The sequence below is a fragment of the Oreochromis aureus genome, linkage group 11 (genome assembly GCF_013358895.1).
Source record: "Oreochromis aureus strain Israel breed Guangdong linkage group 11, ZZ_aureus, whole genome shotgun sequence".
NCBI lineage: Eukaryota > Metazoa > Chordata > Actinopteri > Cichliformes > Cichlidae > Oreochromis > Oreochromis aureus.
In genome coordinates, this window is record NC_052952.1 from 16,219,230 (window position 1) to 16,241,355 (window position 22,126).

General features: G+C 38.9%; 1 protein-coding gene and 1 long non-coding RNA gene across 2 annotated transcripts; one reads left to right on the top strand and one right to left on the bottom strand.

Moving 5' to 3' along the window:
* The first annotated feature begins 30 nt into the window (after positions 1 to 30).
* LOC116324381 (urokinase plasminogen activator surface receptor-like) lies at positions 31 to 2,442 on the top strand. Its single transcript, XM_039619285.1, has 5 exons — positions 31 to 126; positions 424 to 540; positions 619 to 765; positions 1,179 to 1,289; positions 1,397 to 2,442. The coding sequence occupies exons 1-5, from the start codon at positions 81 to 83 to the stop codon at positions 1,636 to 1,638; spliced, it is 663 nt and encodes a 220-aa protein (XP_039475219.1). The 5' UTR covers positions 31 to 80; the 3' UTR covers positions 1,639 to 2,442.
* An 8,731-nt stretch (positions 2,443 to 11,173) lies between these two features.
* On the bottom strand, positions 11,174 to 20,632 carry LOC120442614. Its single transcript, XR_005614821.1, has 2 exons — positions 20,448 to 20,632; positions 11,174 to 12,100 (listed from the first exon to the last, which is right to left on the bottom strand). It is a non-coding gene; the product is annotated as an uncharacterized LOC120442614 (long non-coding RNA).
* Between the last annotated feature and the right edge of the window lie 1,494 nt (positions 20,633 to 22,126).

The following is a 22,126-nucleotide window of genomic DNA, read 5'->3' on the forward strand; positions in this document are numbered from 1 at the left end:
GTCCCGCCCCTTCTTATCAGGACTACTTGTAACCTGAGTAGAAACCAAACTAAAACTCATTGGTTTCTGACCATCACACAATGCATATCCTTGCGTTGATCCTTGGTACTGTGCTGCTTCCTGCAGGCGAGTTTTTTGTTCCGGTTTTTGTTCTTTAGTTTTTTGTTTCTAAGAAAGTACATATTAATTTTCTGTTCCATTTTTATTCTTAATGCTTTTACAATGCGTTGTTACACTCTTGTAAACACCAGTCTACATCTTACAAATAAATGTACTACTTCTATATAGTACATTTATTTGTGAACATAGAAAAAAAACTTTTAAAATTCATTTCAGTGAATGTATTAGAATTTGTCCATGCTTTGTAGACAAAAAAAGTTGATTTAACTTTTCTTTATCTTTGAATATTTCTTGTTTAATCAGCCTGTGCATTGCAGTGTTATGAATGCATACCAGGACTATCTCTAAACTGCACTGAGACAACAAAAGAATGTCCTTCCAATACTCAGTGTGGTTCATTCAGAATAATTTCATATGCAGGTATGATATTTTATAGTTACTTATTTTATTCTGTTTTGAACTTGTTCAGTTTTCAATGTTCCTCTTCAATGGTTACAGGTGGTACAGCTCTCGCTGATGTTAAAATGAAAATGTGCGCTCTGGCTGAAGAGTGCAGTGAGGCCTCAGTCAACCTTGGAGTTGCCCAAGCTGTAATTACTAGCAAGTGCTGCACCTCTGATCTTTGCAACACTCAAGATGCCCCTGGTAATTTACACCATGATTCTTGGTATTTTAAAATGGTACTTGATGTTGTTGAAACTCAAATTTTGTTTTATGAGCAAAAACTGTAAAAAAAAAAACATTTAACATGATTTTACTGATTTTAGTGATTATGTGAATTAAGTTCTTGAGTGAGTCAGTTTTAGGAAATATATTTTCCCTCAATCAACGTATACACTCGAGGGGCTGAGGGCACAGTGACCCCATCTGTGAAAATTTGTTATTGAGCGACTCATCGTCACAGTAAAAACAGTAAAAACTTTTAATCTTGTATCTCATTAAATACAGGAAATAAACATACCAATAACATAAATATACACTTTTTGTATATCTGAGTTTTGGAACTTAGCTAAAATGAGCAGGGAGACAAATATTAGAAATATTTCTGTTTTTAACAGGTGGCACCATACCCTCTCCAAATGGGAAAAAGTGCTACCAATGCGATGGAATCGATTGCACCAAAACTCTAACCTGCAATGGAAATGAGGACCACTGCATCTCAGTAGCAGGTAACAGGCGTTGAGTTTGTTCTTTCCTGCTCAGAGCAACGTTCAGTGATTCATTTGTTCAAACTTGCAGCACAGTAAAATCATTTTTGTTTCCTCAATGAATGCAGAAGGGGAAACTACTAAAGTAAAGGGCTGCACCTCCAAGATGATTTGCTCAAACACACAAATTGCACAGATCTCAGCAATCATTGGAGCAGAAATCAGCTGCTGTCAGGGTGACCTCTGCAACAGTCCCAGCACTGCTGTAACAACAACATCACAGCCCAGCAGTACAACTGCTAGCACTACAACAAGCCTCATGATGCTGCTCTTTGTGACACTGCTGATTTCTTTGGTCTTATTCTCTTAGCCAATGGAAACAACAGTATCATAGCCCAATTGTTCTTCTCACCTTCACAATGCTTTCACCCATTTATCTCAGAGCTCAGAGAAATAAAATTGTAAAATAAAATTGGCTGTATTTTTGTTTTCTTTCTCATTTCTCAAACATTTTGCTCTCAGTAGATTTTGACATATAAAATGTCTGCATAGAATAGCACAGAGTTAGTGAAGGGGTACATAAACTACTAATTGTACTCATTATTCTTGTCTTGTAAACTTAGACACTAATTGCCTACATTTGGCTCATAAAACTCCATAGTTCCCAGAAAGAATTGACTTCCTATCATAGGTGTTAGAGTCTGATTTATTTAGAGCATAGATCATTCTGTCCCCATATTTAACTTTGCATTTGTTAGTCACTGCCACCCCTATGAAAAAATTCTGGAGGCACCACTGTCGGGAGGTAATGTGCATAAAATGAAACCAGCTCAGCCCCCAAACAGCTGAAAACCTGTATGTTTATCAAACCAAAGATAGCAGAGTTTGCTCTGTATAATAATTTGGTTTAATGTGCACTGCACTGAATTACTCTGCTGAGGAAAAACTCAATAATTGTCCTCTTGTGCATTTTGTGAAAAGTAAATGAATCTTTGCGTGCTGTTTACGGTCAGGATTATTTACCACTATTAAAAACTGTGTACACTGTGACAAATTATTAAAAATTTAAATTGATTTGGTTACAAAAATTGTCATAAACATCTTTAGTGACTCTTCAAGATCCCACAGAAGTTGCTTCTCGTCCCTGTGGCTCAAGTGCAAAATTTCTATTGGAGAGCAAGGGCTCTTTCTGCTCCCCTGTGCTTTCATAAAGTTCAGTGACAGCAGTGACCGCAACCTGTTACCTACAAGAGCGAATGAAGAGAACAATAAGAATAAGAAACATTCTCTGCTACACTTGATGTAACCTAACTATGACCATGAGCATCACTTTCTTTCTCTCTCAGTGAGGTTCGGTATCTCTCTTTTCTCTCCCTGTAAAATACAGTAGCTGGAGCTTTAGCTTGTAACCCACTATGTGACAAACTGCACACAAAGAGTTTGTGTGTTTGCTTATGTTAGCTAAACGCTATAAATGAAACTAAAGCACTGAGTCTGTTTTGAAAATGTAATTAGGGGAAGTGCAGATATTTGTGTTAAAATGTAGGGAGTGAAAGTAAAAAGGTATCACAGAAATAAACACTCACGTAAACTACAAACACTTGAAAATTCTACATCGTTATTGTTAGAATTTGTTTTTTTTTCTCTAATGCTCATATACCCCCTTTATTTTATACTACACAATTACCTCTTAATTTGTATCACACATTTATGTTTTATTCTTTATTGCACACAGATACATATTGTAGAATAGTTTAGGATTTAGATTGTTACACCCAGATTCTGACAGACATAAACAGAGAGAAGCCTTCTTTTCTGAGTAATGTGTGAGGGGAATAGTCTCTCTGGATGAGTGATGGCATCAGAAGGTACAAAACTTTAAAGCTGACTCTCCTAGAGAAAAACAGGGCTATAAATTGTGGTGTTAGGGAATGTTATCTTTCCCCCTGCTCTACGTCAACTGGCTGGACACCAACCTGGGATGGTTCCCATGGTAATGTCAGAAGCAACGTCTCCAAATAGGGAGATGTCCAAAAGGTGTAGAAGATGAAATGTGAGCTGAATAGTGGATTCAAGCCAAATAAAAGGAAACTGTGGCTTTCCCCTAACTTTTGACCAGTCATGTTAACATTCTGTTTTTACCACATGCAATTAAAGTGTTTACTGCCTGGGTGCAGCAGCCCTTGTCTCTCAAAGCTGTGTGGAAAGACATAGGTCCATGGCCCCATGTAAAACTAATTTGAAATTCTAATCGTTTGATAATAAATTGTGAGAATGTATAATCTGAGCATATTTTTCTTCTGTCATAAAAAACAAAAAACAAAAAAGACTTCGACATTACCTCTCACCACTGGTTGTTTTTACAGGTTTCACTACGCCTTTACATTTACTGCTGGGGTGTGGCGCTCTTTTGTTCATTTGGGTCTCGTGAGTGAGGAAAGAGACACGGCAGCAGTTTTTACCTTGAACCTTAAACTTGAACCTACCTATTTAAAAAACGTTTAAAAAAGTTGAGTAATAAGAGAAATCGATCATGATAATAATAACAAGTTAAAGATGAAGTTTAAATAAATAACAAAAACTTAAAAGCAGGAAATGAATCCATAAACTATACAATAAAAAGGTTTAATTAGATAGGACACATTTAAAAAATAAAAGCAGAGATTTTGAACTACAAGAGTGAAACATAAGTAAGAAATGGCAACGCCCATCTTTGCACCGTTTAAAGAAGAAGAACCAGCACCTTCCAGCATTATGAGATAGCTCAAAGATTTTCTAAAGAACTTTTGCCTTGATTTTTAAAAAATCAAGGCAAAAGGTAAATGGATGCACATAACTTTGTTGTTTGCAAAACTTGTGCATAGGATTTTAAAATTGACAATTTATATTTGCGTTTAAAGTTATGAAATATGATTCATTAAACATGTTTGTGGTTGTTACAGTAAAAAAAAATAACTTTTTCTACTCTGATTTTATGTTTTTTGTCTGATTTTAGATCAATTGTGTTAATACAGTATATCAAAATAAAAACATAACTGTAAATTCAGACACGTGAGGTTGTGCCGAAAAGGATGATACCAAACAAGGCAAAGTAAATAGTTTTTAAAGGTAAAATGTAGAGGGAAAATCAAAAGTAGTTAAAAATGGCCAATTATACCCTGGACCCCAGAGGTTTAAACGTTTTTTAAAAGTAACGCAATAGTTACTTTTCAAGTAATTAATTACTTTTAGAATATTGTAACTCAGTTACTAACTCAGTTACTTTTTTGAAGAAGTAACTAGTAAATATAATTAATTACTTTTTCAAAGTAACTTGCCCAACACTGATCAGCACTAAGAGAGTAGCTTTGTGATTCCTTGGAATTCATACGGACAGCAAGGCATGAACAAAAATGGAAAGATTTAAAAACCACACTGACAACTCGCCCAGTGCTTGCATATTATGATCCAACAAAAGTTTGAAAATCTCAACAGATGCCTCAAAGGATGGGCTTGGAGCTGTCTTACTTCAAGCTGAGGAGGGGAGCTGAAAACCAGTTGCTTATGCTTCTAGATCCATGACTTAGGCTGGGTTCACACTCAGTTCGGATTGTTTGATCAAATCCGATTTTTTTGTCTGCTTGTTCACACTACAAATAAAATGTGACAGCAAACGCGCTCTAGTGTGAACCCTCAAAGCGGCCCGCATGTGCAAAAGAAGACGTCACACACAACGCGCTCTGTTTAGATTCAGACCAAACAGTATTGTTTGACTGATGGCCTTAATATAAAGACTTGTTTCGGACTTTGTTTCCCAATTTTGCTTTAAGTTATAAAGATATTTTGTTATTTACAAATGGCCAAATAATTATCCTTATTGCTGTTTTAGAGAGGAGCGGTGCTTCAAAGGATAGTTGCAGATTTCCGTCAGATTATAAGGTACAAATAAAATGTTCACGTTTCTCCAATGTTGTCTTCCAAACAGTTACACTGGACGGCCAGGAAGCTTTCACGATGTCTTATCGGGTGCTTCTCCAGTGCTGATAATTGGCGTCTGTCTTGTGTCAGTGACGTAAAAGACGGATTTAATGGGACATGACCGTTCAAACAGCAGTCGCTTTCTAAAACATCAGATATGTATCGGATTCAGTACCACATACAAAAGTGACCCAGATCGGATTTGAAAATATCGGATTTGTGCCGTTCACACTGTCATAGCATGATCGGATATGGGTTGCATAGGGTCAAAAAAGTCGGATTTGATGCGCTTTCGCCTGCAGTGTGAACGTAGCCTAAGGCTCAAACCAAATATGCTCAGATTGAGAAAGAATGTCTTGAGCTGGCATACAGACTGGATATTTTTCACCACTGTGTTTATGGTCTTCCTACCTTTACAGTTGGCACAGGTCATTGTCCTCTTGTGTCAATCATTAAAAACATTTGAATGAGATGTCCCCGAGGATTCAGCGTCTCATCATGAAACTGCAGAGGTATAGTTTTGACTTGATATACACACCAGGCAAGCATTTAGCTCCGCTGAAAGATTTCAATTTCAGTTTCAGTTTTATTCATTTATACAGAGCCAAATCACAACAGCAGTCACCTCAAGGTGCTTTGAATTGTAAGGCAGACCCTATAATAATACATACAGAGAAAAACCCAACAATCATATGACACCCTATGAGCAAGCACTTTGGTGACAGTGGGAAGGAAAAACTCCCTTTTAGCAGGAAGAAACCTCCGGCAGAACCAGGCTCAGGGAGGGGTGGCCATCTGCTGCAACTGGTTGGCATGAGAGAAGGATAAAAAGACATGCTGTGGAAGAGAGACAGAGAGCAGGATTTTGAATTCAATTCTGAATTTAACAGGGAGCCAATGAAGGGAAGCATATATAGGAGAAACATGCCCTCTCGCTCTAGACCTTGTCAGTACTCTTGCGGCAGCATTTTGGATTAACTGAAGGTTTTTCAGGGAGTTTTTAGGACTTCTCGATAATAATGAATTACAGTAGTCCAGCCTAAAAGTAATAAATGCATGAACTACCGTATTTTTCAGACCATAACGTGCACCGGATCATAAGGCAGATTAAGCGAAACCAAACAGTCAGATAAGTCAAACTTTACTCAACTGTGCTGTGATGAGCTCTGAAACCTGACTGAAAATCTTCAAATAAGTCATTCCTCTGCAGATAATCTGTTAGCTGTTTGACAACTACTCTTTCAAGACTTTTTCATATGAAAGGAATTTTAGAGATTGGCATATAATTAGAAGTAGATGATCATGTTAATATTATAGTGAAGTCTCTGCCAGTGTCTGATGCAAAGATAAAACAGAGTATGCTGCATCTAAAGTATCTGAGGAGGCAGCTGCAAACAAGGAGCTACAAACAGTGATGGAACATATGCAAGGAGACTGGCCCAAAGGGTCCTGTTCAAAGTATTATCATGTTAGATCAGAACTTAGTGTGGCAAATGGACTGCTGTTTGAGAGCCAATGGCTTTGTGATATCACGTAGTCTGAGACAGGTGATACTATAAAGGATAAATGAGGGGCACCCGGGAATAGAAAAGTGTAAAAGAAGGGCTAGAGACACTGTGTGCTGCCCTGGTATAAATAGGGATATGGACAACAAGATAGGAAAGTGTGAAACATGTAAGAAGTTTCAGCACAGACACGCAAGGGAACCCATGACGATTCCTGAACTTCCTACAGAACCATGGAGGAAAGTAGTGACAGATTTGTTTCATTCTAATTGGAAGGACTATCTCTTGGTAATAGATTATTATTCCAACTTTCCTGAGATTGCTGTGCTTACAAGTACAACTACTAATAATCTAATCACACATGTGAAGTCCCTTTGCCAGGCATGGAATATCAGAAACAGTCCTTGCTGCCAGTCCTTGCTATAACTGCAAGGAATGGCCCCACTTTGCAAGAGAATATGGTTAAGTCCTCAACATCCAAAGGCAAATGGCAAGGGTGAAAAAGGAGTGCATATCATCAAGCAGCTTCTGAAGAAGACTACAGACAGTCAGTCAGATGCTTATTTAGCTCTGTTGAGTTACAGAACTGCTACTCTTGACTGTAGTTTATCCCCTGCAGAACTGCTGATGAGTCAAAAGCTACGCACAACTTTGCCCTGCTGTACAGAGAGCAAGCAGAGTGAAGAAATTCTGAAAAAACAAGAGAGTCTAAAATGGAAACAAAAACAGCAATACGAAAAGGGAACTAGAGCACTTGGATTGATTGCAAAGGATGATGTAGTGAAAATCCAAGATCAGAATACATGGAACAGAAAAACCATTGCTCTTCAGGAAGCAGGATCAAGATCATATGACGTAAGAACCGAAGAAGGTCATGTGCTCAGAAGGAGCGACGGTTCCTTCTGAAAACTTCCTGAAAACTAAAGAGACATTTCAAGAGGAACAATGTGGTAAGGAAGATGAAAATGTTGATGTGTCACATACAGAGACAGTATCTGACTTGAAACTACCAGATGGACATGAGAAAGTGGAGAAAAGTGAAGTTGTTTCAGGACCTGTACTGAGGAGGTCAGAGCATAAGACAGTTAGGCTTAATCTCTAAAACTGGCGAACTGGATTTTATATTCTAATAGTGGGTTTTTTTAAAGAGAGAAAAAAAAAACTAATGAGAAATTATTGTGTGTATATAATGGTTTATAAGGCCCATGCTATTTTTAATTCAGAGAAAAGGGGATGTGTTGGGCTTTGTTGGGCTTTCTTCAACAGGTGTGATGTGTTCAGAATAGACAGAGGAAATACCATGGTTGTGGATCACTCTGGATGACCTGATAATGCAAGTAATGTGGAATAACACTTTAATGTTAACCTTACCATTCTCTAATAACAGCAGGCTAATGTTAATTTTACTGTAAAGAATAATCCTGAACATGTCTGTGTAGGTTCTCAGACATCCAGCTCACAGTAGTCTACTATGACCTGCATGACTGAGAACCTACACAGACATATTACCTTGCACTATGGGAGAAACACACTTTAACTGAAGAACCTTGAATATTTCAGGATGTAGCAGACTACTGTGCGGTGTCTGTAAGCAGAGGGCTTACAAGCTGCTCTGTTTGTTTAGAAAAGAAATGAAAAACAAAAACAAAAAACAAAACGCAGGTATACAGTTGAAGCCCAGATGCCCCAGTTTCACACTGGACAGTGTTTCATGCAGGTCTGCTTCAACAGAGTAAAACAGGCTTTGGTGGGTTTGTTTCTGCTATTGAACAAATAATACTGAAAGTATGTGGACAAAATATATATGTAGCATAAGTATTTATAATTATAAAAGAAATATTTAGGCAAGCCATGTTAGTGCGCACTGATATTGTTTATTTTTTTTTGCCATTAATTGGTCGGAAAAGCATTTTATATTATTCTCTCAGTTCTACCGTACTTAAATTGGCTTAAGTAAGGCTTAACTCTCTTGTCACTGTTGTCATATTAAAGAAGAATCTGAATGTAGACTCTAGAGATGAAGGACATTATAGTAAAAAGGCACCGTCTAAAACAGCATGCTGAGAGCTGACTATCATGTAAAAGCAGCTCACCTCTAATCACCACAACTATCTAACACATCACATCTATCTATCTATCCATCCATCCATCCATCCATCCATCCATCCATCCATCCATCCATCCATCCATCGTGTGATGCAGGGGTGGCTGTAGATGGAGGGGTGTGTGCAACGCAGGGGTGGCTGTAGAGAGGCTCAGGTATAGATAACAGAAGAAAAATACAAAAATACAGATAAAATACAAACAAATACAAAATAAGTATGTAATTATGGATAGATGGTTGTCGAAATATGCAAGACATAAATTTTACTATTCTACCACTACTATTACTATGTAAGTAATAGATATCTATAAGTATCTATAAGTATAGACATGCACACGCACACACACAAGTACACACTAAATATACCTGCACACGTACATACATATAAAATGCGCATTATGCATGAAGTGGTGACCATGGATGTCCATGTCCATGTCTCATGCCATCGTGATTGAGGAATTATAAAGTCTAACTGCTGTCGGAATGAGTGATCAGCAAAAGCGCTCCTTCCTGCAGCGAGAGTGTTTCAGTCTCTGACCAAAGGAGCTGCTCAGCACACTCACAGACTCATGCAGAGGGTGATGTGGGCTGTTCATGAAGGATGTCAGCTTTACTAACATCCTCCTCGGTCCCACCACCTCCATGGACTCCAGAGGACACCCCAGCACAGAGCTAGACCTCCGCACCAGTTTGGCAGTCCTGCTCCTGTGCCTGTCTGTGCATCCGCTCCCCCAGCAGGACACTGCACAGAAAAAGGCAGATGCTACCACAGTGTCATAGAACGTACCTAACAGAGTCCTACAGACTCCAAAGGACGTCAGTCTCCTCGGCAGGTGGAGTCGACTTTGGCCCTTCTTTGACTGGACGTCTGTATTTGTAGTCCAGTTCACTTTATTGTTGAGGTGAACATCCAGGTACTTGTAAGCAGTGTTGGGTAAGTTACTTTAAATTAGTAACTTAGTTACATTACTAGTTACTTCTATCAAAAGTAAATCAGTTACTTCAAGTTACTCGTGACTTTCAAAGTAACTAGTTACTAGGGAAAGTAACTTTGGTTTTACTCAGAATTCTCTTGTTAATGTGTTGCTTCCTTAACTGGATACCCAGCAAGATTGCCAGTCTTCTAGCTTGCTTACTTGCCACAACTGCACTGTGCCACCTACCAATAGAAAGGAAAAAATAATGTGCATATTTCTATGAGATAAATCTCACACCTGGACCGTCGTTGACCACCGGCATGATTCTAGCCTACGTCACAGCGTCATGTGCGCTTTTTATATCCAACACAAAAACTGCAGTTGTGGTGCTTTCGATTGTACTCAGAACTCGGAAATTCTGCCTTCCGAATAGGAAGATGTAGGTAATGTGGTCGCAAATTTTGAAGCCATCCTGATAACCTTCTTCCACCAACGATGTGGAGATCCAAATCCAATTAAAACCAAGACACTAAAAAAGATGCTCTGTAAAAGAGTAGAATTCTTGGAACAGAGTTTAATACGCTGAATCATATGAACAGCAGGAAAAATACATACAGACATTTAGCAAGAGAATTACATAGCAGAAAGCAACCAAAGCAAAACCCCGGGGTGTACAGCCTTAAGCACAGACAGTAGAGCAACACAGAGACGGACAGGTAGCAGCAGCAGGAGGAAAAGAGCCCTGGGGGCGTCCTCTGGTCCCCTAATATAGGGACCAGTGTCGCCGTCCCCTGCTGCTGGGTAACTTTCCCACACGCCCAGCACAGCTGCTGGGGTCAGGTAGCGGCCAAGGTCTTGGCCAAAGGCCAGTCAGGACTCTGAGTACCCCTTGCTCTGGCTTATCACAATAGGTCATGACACGGTCAAAGGTCACACATTAATCCTAAATATTAAATCTTATACAGCAAGTGGCACAATCTTATAACATATAATACATAGGTTACATGCTTAAAAACACTTCAGTGTGGGTTCAGAGTGTGTGTGTGTGTGTGTGTGTGTGTGTGTGTGTGTGTGTGTGTGTGTGTATTTTGTATGATATTTTATCGTGATGTGTTCAGGATCTCTATTACAATGTTACTGTTTTGGTTGTGCTGCATTAAAGACGTTAAATTAATTAATTATTAAGTAAATTATTCAAGAGAACTCTCACCCTACATTAACTGCCCTGTTACAGTACCAACTTAATAAACCTCGGTGAAGCAAAATGTCTTGTGCTTAAGACTCTACATGAAAGTTAAAATATATATGTTCAGTGCACATAGATATATAGAGTATATAGTTACATAGTTATACATATCATACAAAAATCCACCACATTCCCCCCTGTGGTACCTAGAGGTACCACCTAAAAAGACCCCATAACTAAAGAAGAACAAAAATTGTGAAAACTAATGCGTGTGCTGTTTTTTTGCTAACATACTTTAAAGCAAGCTGTAAATAGAACATAAGAATTTGTATAAAGATCCCACACAGTTGTTGCTCAAATGAATAAGCCCTTCCTTCCACCAAAACCCTCATAGTCATCAACATAACATTCTCCCAACATTCATTTCTCTTAGTCAATTAATTTAAGACAAATTGATTCACCTTCATTTGCAAATCATACTACACAGTATCCTAAACAGAATACTCAAGAAACTTAAAAATCAGCCTAATTACAGGAAAATGAAAGTAAGGCATAAAACACATCAGTAGAGACACATATACATACATGGATTACACAACACCATTAGTGACATTAAAAATAACACAATTAAACAATAATTCCCAATTTTGGATTTCATCTTGGTCAGGTGCAACTTCTTCTGAACAGACTTCTCAGTGTGGGCTTTGAAATGTCCTTTGGTAGCTTCAAGGTTGACATTTCTCTGCAGTCAGCTTCAACCTTTACTCAACTTGTGTCCCTTTTTCAGTCCATATTTCAACCAATTTATGAGTCCGAGAAAAGTCTCTCTTGGTACTTCTTGACTGCTGGATCTTGCATAGCTTCTAAGAATACTCGAGAGGACTTGGTCCTACTCTTGATTAAAGTCAGGGTCGGCGATGGGTAGTAGTTGATCTTGCACATCCATCATTCGGAAGCTGGTTTGGGCACTGTACAGCTCCACCTGGGCTGTAGGCTCTGCAGCAGGTTCAACAGCTACTGGATGGGTCATGGCTCAGCTGTCTGGAGCAGCCTGTTTCACTCCGTTGTCCCCTCACACTTGTCATCAGATCGCCAGCACCTGCTCCAGGACCTCTGCATCTCCGTCTGTTATCCAGAAGCCATCTCCATCTGCAGAAAGATAACTTTGCAGAGTGCATTAGTTTTGTTCACAGTTAGCAATACAGGCCCTTTATGAGGACTTATCTATGGACATTTGTGAGTATGCCATGCAGTGTTAGTTGTTGTAGTCTTGTTAGTTCACAACTGCATGCACCTTAGTACTAGAGTTAATATTTGTACCCAGTTGACCTCTTCCTTAACAAATTCCAATTCATTGCTTTATTTTGTGGAGTACTTTGAAATGTTTGTCTCAAATGCTGTTATAAAGAGAAAGCTATCAATTTAGGAAGTGCATAGTAAAGCTGCCACAAGTTGTTTCATTTAGCCATTCATGTGTCTGTTTTCTGGTGATCAAGACACCTAATCACAGCCACAGGACTAGTGAGCTTTAGGGCGACTACTAGCTGGGTTATTGCCTCTTCATATTTATAAGCTGAATTTGGATAAACATTAACTCTGTTACCGGCTGCCAATTCACAATTCATCATTAGCACTGTTAGCCCAAAACTTAGCGTTGCTGGCTATATGGCTGATCAAACTTCCCACACCTCTATAGCCGCCGAATTGGAATTTTCAAAGCTAAGTTAGACAATGCAATATTAACCACACAGTTCTTCATATTGGCAGTAGTTAAACCATCACTCAAAAACCATCACTTGACCTAACTGTCCTAGCCAATTATAGGCCCCCAACTTTCCTTTATGTCAAAAATCCCCACAAGAGATGCTGTAAAATAGCCACAGAGGAATGCCTTATTTAAAGAGTTTCAGTCCGGTTTCAGAGCACATCACAGTATAGAAACAGCTTTGATGAAAGTTAAAAATGATCTTCTTAAGGCCTCTGACAGTGGATTGATCTCTATGTTCGACACTTGTGACCATAACATGTTATTCTAAGAATCCTCCCACATACACAAGACTAACCATTGAGCTTCACAAGGTTTCACACCAGGATCTATTTCTATTTACATAACACATGCCTCCTTCAGGTAACACCACAAAAGACACAACATACCTCTGCCGTGCTGATTACACCCTCTCTCTCATCCATCCATGAAGCCAGGCAACATACACCTGTCAGTCAACCTAAAGGAATGCTCTGAATGGCATTACCTTGGTCTCCATTAACACTGTGAGGTTTCTTGGAGTCATTTTTTAAAATCCCAATATGTGCTAATATGCGAATATTAAGGACTGCTTTCTTCAATTTCTGCAATATCTCTAAAGTGCTGTCCTAGAGTGATGCTGGAAGACAAATTCATGCATTCATTACTTCTAGGCTGAGCTATTATTATTATCAGGTTGTGGTAAAAACTCCTTAAAAAGCATTCAACTACATCAAAATGTTGCACATGAATACTGAAAGGGACTAGAACGACAGAGTATATTTCTTTTATTGACTTCTCTTCATAGGCTCCTTGTTAAATCTGTTTTTTTAATTACCATCCTGCTCCTATAGTACTGTATCTCCCCACTTCACTCTCAAACTTTAAGCTTACTAGAATATTTAAAAGTAGAATGGGAAGCCAGGCCTCCAATTTTTTTAGGTCCCTCTTTGAAGTTATTATTAGTTATTATCAATCTCTGGCTCTCCTACACAGCATGTTTTTAGTCCTGTCTCCTTTTCCTCACCCCAGCTGGTCACAGCAGATGACCACTCCCCCCTGTGCCCAGTTCTACTGGGCGTTTATTCCTGTTAAAAAGAGAGTTCCTCCTCTCCAAATTTCTTGCTAAAAGGGGGTCAGATAAATAATAGTTTTGTAATGTTTTATGTTTGCAGTTTATCCTTAGATACTGAAGTGCCCTTAGATGACTGGCATCATAATTCCATGCCTGTTCAACCTTGAGTTGAATACTATACAGCTTGACAGTCTTTGTTCTTATAGAAAAATAGCCATTGAAAAGCTAAAACAGCTGTATTAGACTATTCATACAAATTTTCATGCATGGGTTGTTCATAGACAGTAATCATAAGAAATTCCCTAATTGGACCTTGTTACACATTTTGGTGGTGGACTCTGAGGCAGACAATTACTTCACACCCCATTTTCCTTAACTTGAGTGATAGTAAATTTTGGACCGTAAATAATACATGTAATTGGCATTATATTTACAATACACCTGGATGGCCATGATGAACACTGAGACCTGAAAAACAAACAGTTTTAATTGCAGGGTTAAAGGTCTACTTCAACTTTTGTAAATTTGGATTGTACTAGGTCAATAGTTGCTTACCTATAGAGGTTTAATCATGCTGACTCAACTCTGCCTTACCCTAATCTTCCCAGTTTGTCCCATACCAATGGAATGTTCTTCTCTTTCATTTTGGTTGCCAAGTGCCCGGTCAGACTGCATGTCCCTCCTCAGTGCTTCAAACTCTACCTCTGTACACTGTAACTAAAATAGAACTAGAATAGAGTCATTTAGTTCTGCAGTTTTTGCTAGAGTATGCATTTGAGTAATTTAAATATGTCAATCCACAGACAACTGGACCCTGCCACACACAGGAAAGATAATATATGCCCCATTTTTCTAATTTGAGGTTTGCTCATTTTTATAGGGGATCAGGCTTTAGCCTCTTTCCCTCCAAAATATCTGATAATTTAGATTTTCTCTTTTTTGGGGGGGTTCATTCTTTGGGAGAGTTAACAACTTAGCTCTGCTAAGCTATATGTTCCCCCCTTTTCCCAATGCAGTTAAGATTATGACAGAATCCTTCGCTGCTTTCTCCTCCACACTGCATTCATTTTTATTTTTCTTCCGTTTGAAAGGAACTACAAATTGCACACACACAGAATTATAGCACTGTGGATGGTTTAGTGCTGCACGTTTAGAGCTAGCATCTTACTATTAGCTTCAACACATGAACAGAAGTAGCTGCCACTGGTCTATATGTAGCCGCACTGAAAAAGATAAAAGACAGATTATTTGTCATATCTGCATACAGATTCACACATATTTGCACCCACACAGTTACATACATGTCAGGAGGATACCCAAGAGCAGTGTACCAGGGTCAGAAACAGCAGATGTTTAAATTTCTTATTCCATGTTACCAGGGATTCTGAGTTTCATCATTACCCCAACTTTTAGTAAATCCCCATGTGTACGTTTCATCCCTTCAATAATGCAATGCTCATAAGGTGATTAATAACTTCTCTAAGTTTACTTATCTGTCCCCTGCCCTACTGGGGTTCTAATGCTCTGTGTGTATTCTAGTGTCAATGGGAGTCATGTCTGCGCCCTTTATGTATTCAAATTTCCTAATCTTAAATAATATTCTAATGTAAGAGTGTTAGTAATGAATATATTTCTAATAATCTCCCATCTAATGCTTTCATGTGGCCTAGTTCTTATTATATGTGTTCTTTTTCTACTGGGAGAGTAACACAAGGAGTGGAGCCCAGGGCTTTAAACTTATTAGTTTGTTGGGAGCATTACTGATGCAGCTGCTTCATGTTGTTCACTGCAGATATTATGCATAGTTAGTACTCTGGTATCAGTCACAGTCCATGTACTGAGGATTTCTCTTGGCAGTAAATTCCTTGTTGTTACGGTGCTGCCCACAATCCTCTTGGCGTTCTCCAGGAACATCCACACAGAGAACATCCCAGATGCAGACAATGTTGGTTCTTAGAGGCCACTCAGCAGATTGATGAGTATGTCAGCTGACTAAAAGTGTGTTTTAATACACTTTTCCAGCCCTCTGCAGATACAGTCTTTCATTGGACTCGAGGAGACTCAGTTTCATGAATTGTGGATCTTCACTTGGACACTCCTCTCTGGAGTTCCTGGGCTTTCACCTGTGCCAGCCATTGGATGTCGTCATACAGCTGACTCCTCCTCTCCACCTTTGTGCAGGCCTCATCAGTGACGTAGGCCTTCGCAGTGCCAGTGTTGCTCTTCTCCACAGACTCATGGCCTGCTGTCTTTCACTGGTGCTCTGTGTTTCTCCCCCTCAGTTGGTGAGCTCCTTCATCTGTAAGGAGGTATTTCTTTTTCCCATAGCAGGAGAGTCGTTGTTTGAAGTATGTGCATACATCAGTTAGTAACTGTTTTCATTTGCTCCACCTTTTTTTTTTTTCTTTTGCCTGTGAGCTCGACCTCATGTTACTCTCCATTATCTTACTCCTGGTCTTTGAATTCTCCTATTTAGCTTCCTTTCCTCTGACTCACAACTTTCTTTGTCCCACCTGTCTAATCACTCTTCACTCTTCGGTTCCTTTATCTTATTTCCTACATCTCAAACTTTCTCGTGTTTACTTCTCCTCTTCTAAGCCATAATCACTTTTGTCATGGATTTTTGTTTTTGTTTTGTTTTTTTTTTAATACAAAGGCTCAACTTTTGATTTCTCCTTATTGCATTTTAGGTCAATGTGTTTTCTTTCTAATTACCAGCTTTTGCTGGAACAAAGGCTATGTCATCCCCTCCAAACCCTGCTCCTGTGTATTTCCCCCCTGCACGATGCACACTGCTTATTTAGGGAGCTTTCTGTTTCCTATTGGCAGCAGAGATTTATCTATATTTGCTTTTATTTTCCTTGTAAAACTAAAACAAGATCATAGGGGCTTTGTTATCATATACAACAGTTTTATGTTTTTCTGCTCAACTTTCCTGTAAGTGACAAGAATCAGCTGTGGGATCAACCCCGTCACTATTCAAAACCCTGATTCCTGAAACAGTTACCCCCAAATTTTGTCACAATACTTATTAAACTTGACAAATTAAAAGCAATAGTAATTCTGCATATGTAAGAGTTACCATATAGCATTTACTAAAGACAGCATTTTGCAAGTTATTCCTTAAACTCATAAAGTGCAATTTATTTATTTATTTACTTTCTTGGGTGTTAAAAATCACTCTGATGTTTTGGGACTCTTAAAACTTAAATATTTCCTGATTCAAGCCTGACACTCGAGGCCTTAAAGGGTTAAAGCCCTCTTATGTCACACACCTCTGAAGCTCTTCTAAATATTATTTCTCTTATAGCTATAGAAGAAGGATTACACACAGTCTGACCAGCATCAAGGCGAGTGTTTTAGATACCAAAGATCTCTTTAATAATCCCTTCCCCCATACAATATCTAATCATGCTTTTATTTTATTGATCAGCATTTCTAATGATCCACAGCTGCAGGTTAACCAGCCATGCATCCCACAAATTTATTTCTGTTGTTTCTTTTCCCAGCCAAATATTCTTTTCCTTTAAATTTACACTTTAATTTTTTCCTCTACAGCGCTCGAGTGTAATCACTTCTCATTCATACCCACTCTTTCTCTTACTTTACTATTACACTTAATGGCATTATTTATTACATCTTTCTAATTACTGTCTTGTTATTGTTACCATTACACTCTAATCAGCTGTCATTGTATTTAGGCTTTTTGTTTACTCACTGAATTATATTATTCTCAATTCTTTCCACTGCTTCTCTACTGTTATGTCTTTTGCCCCTCTGTCATTCAGTTCTGTCTTACTTCCCTGTTCTTATTTTAATAGTTTATTATATTTATTTTAATTTACCTGAGAACCAGTTTACTGGCCTTATTATTTTCCTCCCAGGTGTTTCTTCTAATATTTTATTCTAAAATTTAGGGCTTCTTTCTTCCTGTTCCTCACTCTGATGGGCACTATTCCTTTATACATTTTTTTGTTCATAGTACTCAGCATTTGATCACTTGTTTAAGCATCTTCACTGATGTGGGCCGCAGACTTTACAAACAAGTTACATCTCTTTTTTTTTTTCTCTTTTTCTTTTTTTTTAAGCAAACAATTTTGCTTCCTGTCTCAGGTGACTCCTCTGAGCTTGCACAAGCTCACCATAACAATAACCTCTTTGAGACATGCAGGTCAATCTTTTACTCTTCTTCTCACACACTTGCATTTGGCTTAGATCACTTGAAAGCCTGTGCACTGGTCAAGGACACTCTTGGCAGGATGTCGGGGCCCACCCCACACACTCCATAGTCAGAGCAACTTGAGCCAGCTACACCCTGTGACGCTGTTTACAGGCCGCCTCCTGCAGCCGTGGCTCAGCTGATGTGAGCTCTCTCAGTACAACACTTTTCCTTTTTTTCTCTCTACTGTCTCCCTCTGCCACACTCAACAGGCGCTAAACTTTACTTGAAATTGTTAAGTCACAATCTCTGACTTATTAAACCACCATTTCCAACAAAACTCCTCTATTTCACTTCACCATTTTCCATCCAGTGATTTTAGCTCTTATGCTCTGGGTTTAATACATCAGTTAGTTGCATTTAAACCCTCTCTACCTTCTTTTCTCTTCCCAACTACTTATTTGTGATGGCAGCATTTTAAACAGATCTCTAGCAGGTGTCTCTTTATGTTAATTTGTTCATTATTTGTCCTCATTACCAACATGTCAGCCTGTTTATTCTGAACTCCTCTAAGCTTCACACAATTTATTTCCAACAATCATTCATTTCACATCATAATACTCAGGTATCTTTTCCACTCTCTGTATGCTTTTGGGTGAGTTTATGACCCCTCGGCAGAACTTTCTACAACATTATTTACTATTTCTTTGGTGAGTGATAACAAACCCTCATATACATTTCACATGCAAACTCTGAGACATTATTAGATTATTTTACAACTCCTGCATTTTACTGACATTGATTTATGGAAGCTCTTTTGACTCTCTTATCTCCGTTGTAGCCCAAACATGTTCTTTTTATTTAGTCTCTATCTCTTCCTCTTTACTAAGATGTTCAGATGGTCTTAGATCATCACCACTACCGTCTATATTTCTCCAAACACATCACAAATCTCCCTATTTCATTTATTATTAGTTTGTGTGATTTATTTACTTTCCCTCTAATTATTTTAGGCCTGGGTTTTATCCCAGCTATGTTTTATTATTAGAATTAGTTTATAGTTCTCATTCTTACTGTTATTAGTTTGGATATGTTACAATTTAGCTTTAGGTTAGGTTATCCTTTTTTTTTTTTTTACTTTAGTCAAGCAGCTCTATTTCCAATTTATTTAACTTTTGGTCATACTTTTATTAAGCTAATAATCCAAAAAAGTGCCTGCAATCCCTATTTACTCATTATCCCTATTTTGGTAATTAAGATCTTCTTTTACTCAATTTTACCCACAAATTTTCCCCCTTACTTCATATTGCTGCTTGACAAATATTATTTCTACAGATCTTTCTGTTTAAATTCCTTAAACAACAGCATTATTTTTCAGCAGCAGTGTCTATTTTCCTCTTTATATTCAACAACTCTTAATTTTTGCAGACTTATCTCTTTTAACTGCTCTGATGCTCCTCTCACTCCTCCACATACCGTAGGGATGATTCACAAACTGCCTGCAGACACAGCGTACTGCAGCACAGAGAGCTCAGTTTTTTTAAGTCTCTCAAATCAGTCCCTCTACAACTTTTTACTCATCTACCTACTAACTTCCCTTTTCCGTATTTATTTATCAAAACCCACCCCTTACGCGTATTCCTCTAACTCTTATTTACGGCAAGAGTTATTTTAAGCAATATTTACAGCAATACATTGTTATACTCTAGACTACTACTTAGCAATATTTACAGCAGCGATTATACTTAAGGGTTAGTAACAGCTATTTACATATTTACACTTTGGCCGAAGGTGTCGCCTTTCATACAGCGACGCGCGCAGTTACCCAGCGTGTCCAGACCGGTGGACTCGAAGGCCCTCAGAATCCCACTGCGAGCCCCAAGCCCCCGCGTTACGTGCTGAGTTCTTATCTCCAAAATTCCCCCAAAGCCCGAGCAGTCCTGACTACCTAGCAATTCACTTGGGTTAACCAGGTTAACCAATTAAATGGTTAACCTAGTTAGCCTGTGTCACCTTATCTACCTAAATGGATAACTAGGTTTCCAGCGGTAACCACCTTGGGGGTGCCGACATATATTTCACTTTTATCACTTTTCATCACTTTTCATCACTTCAACTTTTTACTTCTGCGCAACTTACGCCTATTCTTCAGATGCACTAAAGAATAGCGGAAAAATAAACCCAAACTCCCCCAACACAGCCCTGGAGTCATACTCCAGCACAGGGCAGAGCAGCCTCTCACACACAAAAACCCCAAATACGCACACACACATACAGCGCTCACTCACACTACCCCCCGCGGGTCACACAAGTTACAGGAATAACACACACACATATGATGCAGTATTAAACTCCACTCCTTCAGCATCCGCAACATTATTTTTACAGTGTAATACTTTATCACTTAGAATAACAGCGACCATTTGATTAAAGTCCTTTCCAAGGTTAGGTGAAATCTACTTGGAGCCAAGGTGGAACCCCCCTTCTGCACTCAGACAACACCAACACTGAGCAGAAAAAAACTCTGCTTACCTTATTGTAGCGGCCGCTTGGTGTTCTCTGATGTGCAAGGCTTTGGCATTCCCCAAGGCTCCCAGCAATCACCTTAATTCCTTGTCCCTTCGTACGTCGCCAATTGTGGTCGCAAATTTTGAAGCCATCCTGATAACCTTCTTCCACCAACGATGTGGAGATCCAAACCAATTAAAACCAAGACACTAAAAAGATGCTCTGTAAAAGAGTAGAATTCTTGGAACAGAGTTTAATACGCTGAATCATATGAACAGCAGGAAAAATACATACAGACATTTAGCAAGAAAATTACATAGCAGAAAGCAAGCAAAGCAAAACCCCGGGGTGTACAGCCTTAAGCACAGACAGTAGAGCAACACAGAGGCGGACAGGTAGCAGCAGCAGGAGGAAAGAGCCCTGGGGCGTCCTCTGGTCCCCTAATATAGGGACCAGTGTCGCCGCCCCTGCTGCTGGGTAACTTTCCACACGCCCAGCACAGCTGCTGGGGTCAGGTAGCAGCCAAGGTCTTGGCCAAAGGCCAGTCAGGACTCTGAGTACCCCTTGCTCTGGCTTATCACAATAGGTCATGACACGGTCAAAGGTCACACATTAATCCTAATTATTAAATCTTATACAGCAAGTGGCACAATCTTATAACATATAATACACAGGTTACATGCTTAAAAACACTTCAGTGTGGGTTCAGAGTGTGTGTGTGTGTGTGTGTGTGTGTGTGTGTATTTTGTATGATATTTTATCGTGATGTGTTCAGGATCTCTATTACAATGTTACTGTTTTGGTTGTGCTGCATTAAAGACGTTAAATTAATTAATTATTAAGTAAATTATTCAAGAGAACTCTCACCCTACATTAACTGCCCTGTTACAGTACCAACTTAATAAACCTCGGTGAAGCAAAATGTCTTGTGCTTAAGACTCTACATGAAAGTTAAAATATATATGTTCAGTGCACATAGATATATAGAGTATATAGTTACATAGTTATACATATCATACAAAAATCCACCACAGTAACACCAGACTGCAGATGAGCTTCATACAGGGCTGGACTGGGACAAAAAAATCGGCCCGGGCATTTTGACTAGAGACCGGCCCGTCATTGTAGGAAAAATCATAAAGCCTTTGAATGAAAACAAACACTGTTGTGACAGTGATGTGCACTGTTTTGATGGTATATATGCATCAACCTATCAATCGTTTGTTGTAAGATTCAGATAATTATTTTTTAAAAGCTAGATATTTTAAATGACAATAAGAATGAAAAGTATTTCTTTGTGCCCCCCTCTCCCTGTTAATGCCCTACCTGGCCCCCCTGGCAAAAATTTGCTAGACCCGCCCCTGCACAGTTACCAGCTGTCAGCTACATAGAAAAGGATCCTGGTGTTATTTGTCTCTCAGAAACAGTTCATAACTTCCCTTCAACTCATTCATGTCACCTAAAAGGTAAACCTGTTTCTCCATCACCTGTTCAGCTCTGATGATTCAGTAAGGACATCTCTAGTTTCATCTTCATGTTTCCCTCTCACCGCATATCCAAACCGATATCATGACCAGCAGCCTTTACAGCTGTGGCTCCAGCAAACATCAGCTGATACTAGAAAGTAATATTAAATAAATTCTAACAACAGTTGACTAGCTGTTGTTTAACGTGACCTCCGCTGGTTTCTTCTTTCTGGCGCA

What these genes read in the sequence shown, in the direction of transcription:
- LOC116324381 (XM_039619285.1), top strand. Translation starts at nt 81, where the DNA reads ATGCATATCCTTGCGTTGATCCTTGGTACTGTGCTGCTTCCTGCAG. An exon ending in CAGAATAATTTCATATGCAG is followed by an intron (nt 541 to 618) that starts GTATGATATTTT and finishes CAATGGTTACAG; the next exon opens with GTGGTACAGCTCTCGCTGAT. An exon ending in CAACACTCAAGATGCCCCTG is followed by an intron (nt 766 to 1,178) that starts GTAATTTACACC and finishes TGTTTTTAACAG; the next exon opens with GTGGCACCATACCCTCTCCA.